The sequence below is a fragment of the Astyanax mexicanus genome, chromosome 12 (genome assembly GCF_023375975.1).
Source record: "Astyanax mexicanus isolate ESR-SI-001 chromosome 12, AstMex3_surface, whole genome shotgun sequence".
Lineage (NCBI taxonomy): Eukaryota > Metazoa > Chordata > Actinopteri > Characiformes > Acestrorhamphidae > Astyanax > Astyanax mexicanus.
In genome coordinates, this window is record NC_064419.1 from 26,335,062 (window position 1) to 26,344,839 (window position 9,778).

Below are 9,778 nucleotides of genomic sequence, written 5' to 3' on the forward strand. Positions count from 1 at the left end.
CAATATTAGCACATGACTGTGTTGCGGAGACCAAAGAGAATTAATTTAAACATAGGGAAATGGGCGGAGCTACACATCGTACTGCAACTAGCCAGCAAAGGCTTCACTTAAGGTTACTCTCAACAATAAAAGTAATATTGATATTATCTTTTTGCCTTTTATATAAAGCCAAAAACTTTTTAAGACTGTGTTCATTTGTAGATTGTTCCTGAATCTTTTTTCAAGCTATTTTATGCCTCTGTATTTCAGACCTATAAAATCCAACGAGATCCTGCCTCCAGAGAAGGGTCGTGAAGTGGCCAAAGAGCTTGGTGTCCCGTATTATGAGACCAGCGTGGTTGCTCAGTTCGGAGTCAAAGACGTTTTTGACAACGCCATTCGCGCTGCCCTCATTTCCCGGCGCCACCTGCAGTTCTGGAAGTCCCACTTGCGGAATGTGCAGAGGCCTCTCCTCCAGGCCCCTTTCCTCCCTCCTAAACCGCCTCCTCCTATCATTACAGTACCTGCACCTCCCAGCAGCATCGAGGAGCATCCTGGTCGGCTGCTGGAGGATCCACTGTGCGCTGATGTTATCCTCGTCCTGCAGGAGCAGCATCGTATTTTCGCCCACCGCATCTACCTGGCCACGGCTTCCTCCAAGTTTTACGACCTTTTCCTGGCCGAGCGACGCGCTCCTGAAGACACTAAGAAAGAAAAAGAGCGTCCACGGCCTCCGCTTTCTGGACGGGAGCTGCTGATGCGGGCTGCCAGCTTTGACGTTTGCGAGAGCATAGATGAAAGAGACCGGGCGAACCTTCGGGCTTGCACTAGCGACGGAACCCTTAAAGGAGGTGAAGGAGGAGGCCGACTGCTCCCCGCCTTTAGCCGGGCCTTCGTTAGTATCCAGGAGGAAATGGTAGATGACCCGGTCACCTTTAGCTCCAGGCAGATGACTGTGATCCACATGGACCCCTCAATGCAGCCGGGGCCGTTCAGGGCCGTGCTGCGGTACTTGTACACGGGGAAGCTGGACGAGCGGGAGAAGGAGCTGATGCAGGTGGCTCACATTGCGGAGCTGCTGGAGGTGTTTGATCTGCGCATGATGGTGGCCAACATTCTGAACGATGAGGCCTTCATGAACCAGGAGATCACCAAGGCCTTCCATGTGAGACGCACCAACCGGGTCAAGGAGTGCTTGGCCAAAGGAACCTTCTCTGGTGAGATATATACTAATGGTAAACTACTGTCACAGATGTTGGCTTATAAAGACAGACACAGTGGAGATTAACTGATTTTACCCATTTTAATGCTGCTAAAAAAATCTACCAAAAATCAGCACCATATGATTACTTTGGACACAGTAAATACAAGGTTCAAGGTGCAAGGTTCATTGAGACTGTCAGAACTGTCAGTGAGTAATCCAACCTGGAAAAACTGTTTGCATTGTGACTAACCAGTTAACCACTGCTACTTAACCAGGCCTACTGGAGGCCTACTGTTAGTTTTGTGGCTTAAACCCGGCTTCAATTCTAGGCTTCATAACGCAGATTTAGAATAACATACCAAAAAACAATACACACTATAAACACATCATAGCAAACAGCAAGACCTACTTTATCTAAACATCTAATCTGTCTGAGCATGGTGCTCTTGGCCTGTCAACAACTCGTAGCAAATATTTCAGCTCAGAATAACAGCTAAAATCCTATTACAGAAATGAAATCCCTATTACATTTTTTTTTCCAAAACTGTTTTTCAGAGCTGGATTACTCACTGAGATGATGACTGACTGAGGTCACTGTGTGAGTCTTAACGTCCATCCTGTGATTGTTGATAACTGTTGATAATTTTATGAAAACTGACCTTTTGGCTTCATTTAGTGTCTTGGAATCCAGTGCTATCAAGTGCCCCCAATGTGAAAAGAAATCTTAATGTTAGAAGAAACACTGCACAATTTAGTCTTTCCTGTATTCAGCCAAAAACAGAACAGGCTTTTTGCCATTTTCAGACCATTTGTTTTCTTAGCTTTTCATCTCTATTTTTTCTTACCTTCTGAACTTTTAGGCCGTACTCTGTATTACATGCTGTTTGTACTTCCATATAATGGAACTTTCCTTTCCCTTTACTGTATTCTCCTTTCTGCAATGTTTGCCGGTTTCATAACACTTAAATGTGTATACACTGCACTTCTGAAATGTCTGCACAGTATATTTTCAGTCGAAACTGCAGAAAATGTCATTTTTTTTTAAATCCATATCCTTCAGCAAAAGTCAACATGGTTTGAGACACAAGCAAACTCAATGTTCCCATATCAAGCTCTTTTTGCCCTCTACCTCATCATGAAATTGAGCAACTCGGTCATCTACCCCCACAGAGACGGACCGGCCTCCGTATTTTGCCAGCTGGCTTTTTAAGCTTATTTAATGAGCAGTCTTTTCGGGGCAGCCAGGGATGTTTTTTAGCTCGTTTGGTATTTGTTGGGGAGGTGGGGTGAGGGTTGGGGGGGGGTTGGGTATCAAGCTGCTCCTCCGCTGCTGACTTAGCTTTCTTGTGGTTCTTGCATAAGCACAGAGCTTTCGTATTTATTTATTCTTCGCTTAGCTCCTCCATCGGCTTTTAGGAGAATGGAATATTGACAGAGGCATTTGTAGACTGCCAGGATAACAGCGTTATCAGGATAACAGCAGTGATGCAGTGAACGACACTGCCGTACAATAAGAAACGCTGCCCTCATCTCTGTCTCTTGTCAAACTTCATAAGTTAAACGCATATGTTTATTATCTTTGTCACATATAGGCCAGCTGCTTAGGGATGCATGCGTCACTCTTTTACGTCATTAATGGATGTTTGTTTGTTTTTTTACTGTCATGGTTTGATTCTTATTCCATGTGCGGCAGATGTGGTGTTCAAGCTGGATGATGGAACAATAATGGCCCATAAGCCTCTGCTCATCTCAAGCTGCGACTGGATGGCAGCCATGTTTGGAGGACCCTTTGTAGAGAGTTGTACTAAAGAGGTACTTAAAGGTTCTTTTTTGTGTTTTTATTGTGGTGTGATGTTTGTTCAGTTTACAGTACATAGTTACAAATAATGAATTACATTCGAACAGTATATACACAGACAGGAACTTAAAGTCCCATGACTTTTGCCATATTCCATTAGTGTGCTGCGCTGACCTGTGAGATGAACATGTGGGACCTCAAGCTTTGAATTAAAGTATGATCACATGGACAATTCAAGCCAGACACTGCCGGTTACAATCATTACCACATATTACACTGTCCACTGTGGGTGGTAACATCTTTTTTGACATATTCCCAGTGGACATGTGAAACTGTGGATCGAGGAATACTAAGTGTCTGCACACCTTCAAAAATGTAGTTTTCCGTTCATGTGGCACCCACTATCGGACCTAACTTAAACCCTCTCGATAATTTGCACCACCTTGCTGTTCATTATTCAGTCTCACTCCTACTGAGGAAAAACATCATGACCAATTTACATACTGAAATCCCATGACTTTTGGCATGTTATTGTAGTTACTTTGTAACTACTTTTTGTTTTTTGAAAGACCATTGTGTTAGAATTGCTTGGATTTTTTTTGCTATAGTTCAGGGGTGTAATTCACTTTTACACCACTGTCATAAATGCACATCATACTTTAAGCTCCTCTTAATGCACATAGCTGAGATCTACAGTAGAGGTTAGATCGGGCCCAAAAAATCCGACCTGACCCAGGCCGTGCACGTTCTGTCCGAGCCCGACCCAACCCGAAACATAAACAATCATTATGAGCCTGAGCCCGACCCGCCCCGCCCCATAAACTGGCTGTTTTCGGGCTGTTTGAATGATGGAAATATGATCAGAGTTATGTTAATTAACACTGTAACATAGAAGCATAGAACTATTATTTAATTAAAATGATTTTTAAGAACAGCTACACACAGTGCTGCAGGTCAAATGCGGAGGAGTTCACGTGCGAGAGAGAGAGAGAGAGAGAGAGAGAGAGAGAGAGAGAGAGAGAGAGTGAGTGAGTGAGAGTGAGAGAGAGAGACAGAGAGAGAGAGATTTGTGTGTATGAGCTACTCACAGGTAAAGGTTCTCACATACTGTATCTTCTGTTTTTTTTTATCTCCTCGTGCTCATATTCTAGTCCCATACATAATTCTGCAGCTCCCTCAGTGTTTTCTGTCGTATTTTGCTGCTAGCGCGAGCACTTACAACTAACACCGCGGACCGCAAGGTGCTGCCGCGCGGCCGCTGTTGTGCCGAATCCGACTCCCTGCTAAACACCCCCCCGCTGTAGAACTATGGGAGTGAAAACAGCGCTTAAAAATAAATTAGTTTTTTCACTTTCAGTCCACCAGAGGAATGTGGTGGTAAATCTCGGCCCGAACCTTGGGTCAGGTCGGGTTCGGGCAGAGAATCTAAGCTCTAATCTACAGAACTGTTATCTGAAGTGAAAGAATGGTGTGGACTGAGGCAGTGGAGTAAAGTTACAGGATTTTATTAGGGCTGTCAACATTAAAGCGTTAACACATGCAATACATTTGTAATCAGTAATGCGTTAATTTTTTTTTTTTTACCCCAACTTCTGCTGTAATCTGCCCCACTCTCACCCAACATGTGCATTTCTCGATCGAAAAACTCGCATCTTGCGAAGAACAAGTGTGATTAATCACAGTTAATCACCGAATATTGTTGTGATTAATCAGATTAAATATTTTATTTGAGTGACACAACTAGATTTTACATAAATATGACTTGAGTTACGCAGTTCTGGTGAGAGGTTCTGTGCAGCTCCACCAAAGTTTCACAGTGCAGTAGCAGCAGCGTTCCAGCCTAGGAAATCACAGGAATATCAGATCTTTTAGAATTGATATAGTATCACTATGATTCTGAAGCTGCTATTTGGAGTTACATTTTACAGAAAAGTTGCTTTTTTTCAAGATGCATTTAAAGGTGTGGCAGGCCTAGGAGTGTGAATGATCATTTGTGATGCCTCAGTAAAATTTTTGTCAATGAATTTGTTTCATGTCATGTGCCATGTGTCTGAGAAAATGAAAGTGTCACAATCCTGTGGGTACAGCAATCGACTTCGTTCCCAGGGGCCTGGAGTAACTTTTTTTGACATAAAATCACACTCATCAGCTTGTGGGTCAGATGTGGTTAACTGTATCCTGCTCCATAGGAAGTGAATGCAACCTTTTGACTTTCTAACATGATGGTAGCATCATGTAACAGAAGGTCCTGAAACATGAAAAAGGAACTAAACCATATTCAAAACATGAATTAAATTCATTAAAGAACACAATAAAGTGGTATTGATGTAAAGCTCCACTTCCCCATACAAGCCCTGGTGCTTTTTGACCTGTGGTAATCGCTGCAGTCTAAATACAGTAAATTACTCTGAGCAAGTGAATGGATTACATTTGCAATAGTTACAGTTATTGTCATTATATGGAACTATTTCAGGCTAGATTTGGGCATTACAAGTCATGGGCATTTCAGACAACATTAGGACAAATCTGATCTGAATTAGATTTTTCCTTGACTTTTTCCTCCTACAATATTGAATCCAGCATTAAATACTGATATGAGTTAGGGTGGGACAAAATACAAATATTGCAATATATCATTTTGTTTTCATTTGCAACTTTATCAATACGTGGCGTCCAATGTTTATTTTTTTTTTTTTAAACATAGGCATTCGAAACTCCCTGAGACTACTTAGTAAGGTTACTGCTTCATTACTCCAGGTGGTGGTAACAGTTGAATTTAGGTTTTATTTTTGCACAAAAAAAACCTCACAATAACTTAATAGCATAACAGATAGTGTGTGCAGAGGAAAAAAATCTGATATGAACTTATATAAAGCCTCTACCTTAATAATACTAAAATATAAACAATATATAAACAAATATATCTTCAACCAAAGAATATTTAACCATATTAATATACCACAAAATCATAAACAGTTAATGTGTATACAAGAATAACTATTACGATAAATTAATCAAATAATCTTTTATATAATATAATGTTTTTATAATGCCTATATATAATGTTATATAGATAAATATTTTTTGCCAGTTTTGTCCCCTAAATCTTATTGAAAATGGATCTCTACAAGAGAGAAATATAGGAAGATGAAAATCTAAAGACTGACAAGTTTGTAATAAAGTAATGTATGAAGTGCTCTGGGATATTTCCATAATTAGAATACATTTTAAAAATAAAAACATATTTGAAATATTATGTATACAAAAAAAAAATAGAGAGAATATGAAGTTTCTGAAAGAACAGAAATTTATTCAAACTAGTAAAAAAAAAATTACTTCCCCCAAACTATATTACATATGGAAATATGTTTTAAAATGATATCACCATTGTGGAAAAATATTATATCACATTTATTACACAAAATTAAATTGTTTTAGAAGCAAATTTCACTGTTTAAGATTTTTTCTCTCATATATTATTTTAACAAGAGTGCTGGAGTTAATGCTTTAAGCTTTGCAAACACGCTTTGGCACATTTCTTGTGCTTAATGAATCTCATCAAACGTTGCGGACACAAAGAATGACTCTACTGTTTCCTCTCTTTCAATATTGTGTGATAAAGATATTTGAGTGCTAATAGTGACCATTTCTGGAGAATATTTAGCTGTGTATAAGTGTGCATAAGTAAGTGAACTGTAACTAGCTAGGTAACTAGTTGAAACTAAACCCTGAATGCTGGCTTGAGCAGAGTTTTGATGTTTTGTCTGGCAGGTATTGTTTCCGAACACCACGCGTAGCTGTATGCGTGCAGTGCTGGAGTATCTCTACACAGGTCGCTTCTGTTCTCGTCCGGACCTGGATGCTATGGAGCTCATTGTCCTCGCTAACCGTCTCTGTCTGCCTCACCTCGTCGCTCTGACAGGTACACACGCACACACACTCGCTTGCAGTCTCTGCTAAGCGACTTAGCTGCTGTGAGCTTTACTGAGCCAGTAATGCACTTAGGAGTCCGAGTCTTATCAGCTGCAGCCGCTCAAATCTGTGCTCAGTAAATTTAGACTCCTCGCCCATCACAGCAGAGGAGGAAGAGGATAAGACAGTAATGGCTAATAGACGGGATATTTTAGGTACAGGAAGGTGGATGTCAGTGAGTAGAGGGCACTGATGTGACTGCTGATGCTTTCATGCTTGCAAAATAAAGCAATACGTTATTGTTTATATGATTTTTGTTTCAGATGTGAAGCTTGGTAATTAAAGTTACATGATCTGTTCTGTTTGTGTAGTAATAATAATAATAATAATAATATTAATAACATTTTTCTGCCTTATATACAGTCATATTAAAAAGTTTGGGCACCCCTATTAATCTTAATCATTTTTAGTTCTAAATATTTGGGTGTTTGCAACAGCCATTTCAGTTTGATATATGTAATAACTGATGGACACAGTAATATTTCAGGATTGAAATGAGGTTTATTGTACTAACAGAAAATGTGCAATATGCATTAAACCAAAATTTGCAAAAGTATGGGCACCCTTATCATTTTATTGATTTGAATATTCCTAACTAATTTTTACTGACTTACTGAAGCACAACATTGGTTTGGTAACCTCATTGAGCTTTGAACTTCATAGCCAGGTGTATCCAATCATGAGAAAAGGTATTTAAGGTGGCCAATTGGAAGTTGTTCTCCTATTTGAATCTCCTCTGAAGAGTGGCATCATGGGCTCATCAAAACAACTCTCAAATGATCTAAAAACAAAGATTGTTCAACATAGTTGTTCAGGGGAAGGATACAAAAAGTTGTCTCAGAGATTTAACCTGTCAGTTTCCACTGTGAGGAACATAGTAAGGAAATGGAAGACCACAGGGACAGTTCTTGTTAAGCCCAGAAGTGGCAGGCCAAGAAAAATATCAGAAAGGCAGAGAAGAAGAATGGTGAGAACAGTCAAGGACAATCCACAGACAATGCAAAGTGCGCTGTATTGTTGACCGATGCACAGTGACACCATCTGCAGCAAGATGATGCAAAAAAACAAAAACATACTTATACTGCAAATGGCTATAAAATACAGTGCAGGTAAAGGCAAAAACCTAACATGGGCTTAATTAAAGCCTCTACCTTAATAATATATATATATATATATATATATATATATATATATATATATATATATATATATATATATATATATATATATATATAAATCTATTATAATGAGTGTAACAGAAGAATATCACGTTACAAATATATAACACAAATTGTGATCACAAAAGATTAATCAAATGATCTTTTAAACATCGTTTATAATGTTTTACAGATAAACATTTTTTTGCCAAATGGTTAAACCCATTCCACAATTTTGTACCACTATATCTTATTGAAAATTGACCTCTACAAGAGAGAAATTGAGGAAGATGAAGATCTAAAGACTGGCAAATATTTATGAGTATTTATGAACGTTTATGGTACGTTTATACATTCCTTTTTTTGCAGTAGGATATCCTTAAAATTAGTCAAATATGTTGCCAAAAACACCAAAAATATAGTTAGCATAAAAATACCCTGAAATATTCGCATATTTTTAAGGCCATTTCGCACACCTCACCAGATCAGAATTAAGAAAGAAATCTAATTTGCCTGCAGTCTGAACATAGCCCTAGAAAACCACACATGTTAATCATACAACAAAGAAAAAAAGCGTTAATAATGTGAATAAATGTAAATGTAAATGACTTGCATTGCGTTCTGTTAACTGAACTGTGTTGGTGTTTCAGAGCTGTACACTGTGACCGTGCTTATGGAGGCTGCTATGATGGGAGCTGATATAGATGGAGATGTACTGGTGTATCTGGAAATGGCTCAGGTAAATCACCAAATCCAGTCATGTAAAAACACATTGCTGCGTGTGCTCATCTGTTTTGCATAGATAACCTTAGAATATAAGTTGCCATCCAAACCTTATAAACTAATTTTGTTTTCATTTTACCTGCTGTGTGATTGTCTTTTTCTCAGTTTCATGGCGCCCATCAGCTGGCTGGATGGTGCCTCCACCACATCTGCACCAATTACAATAGCGTCTGCCGCAAGTTCCCACGTGACATGAAAGCCAAGTCCACAGGTACTTAATACAAACATGCCTTAAATAAACAGTACTATCTAACCACAGTGTATGAGTATTTGCTTTTCTTAATAGTTTATGTAAATTCTGAGTTCATCCAGCCCTAAGGTATTATTTGAGTGAAGACCTGAAGCTACAATCCATCACATCCAACGTTTAATCTAGGTTAAGAAATTTGTACATTTGTACTAAATCTTGAGGCTTATTTGAAAAGAGAAATTCTATTTTTGTTTCACTATAATCCTAAAATGTTAATACAGCAAATACAGTAGGCTTCAAATATCACAATAGAGTGGCATAGTTACCCTCATTCTGTCACTCATTTTAACTCAGTATTTAAGAACTTCACTGGAGGGCGCAGAAGGGTCCAACGGGCTAAGCGCTGCCACTAAGATTGATAGATTTCTGGTACAAATCCCAGTCATGCAGCTTGCCACCAGCTGCCGGATCCCTGAGAGGACACAATTGGCCTTGTTCTCTCTGGGTGGCTAGATGGTGCTCTTTTCCCTTAACACTCCTAGGGTAATGTCAGGTAGCACAAGGCATCTGTGAGCTGAGTAGGACAACTAGCCTAGCTAAATTGGGGGTTGGGGATTTTTAGAACATTTTGAAATAAATCTTTAAAAAAAAAACTGACTAGGTAACTAAAAATATTTTTGTTCTTTAATTCTTGA

General features: G+C 39.1%; 1 protein-coding gene across 1 annotated transcript in view; it reads left to right on the forward strand.

Annotated features, from left to right (window-relative positions):
- LOC103034624 (rho-related BTB domain-containing protein 2) overlaps nt 1-9,778 on the forward strand; it is a 35,733-nt gene that overhangs the window by 16,028 nt on the left and 9,927 nt on the right. The window contains exons 5-9 of the mRNA XM_007235479.4: nt 250-1,196; nt 2,877-2,995; nt 6,753-6,903; nt 8,761-8,849; nt 8,999-9,104. Coding sequence (XP_007235541.1) covers nt 250-1,196; nt 2,877-2,995; nt 6,753-6,903; nt 8,761-8,849; nt 8,999-9,104 — 1,412 coding nt within the window. The remainder of the gene's footprint in view (nt 1-249; nt 1,197-2,876; nt 2,996-6,752; nt 6,904-8,760; nt 8,850-8,998; nt 9,105-9,778) is intronic.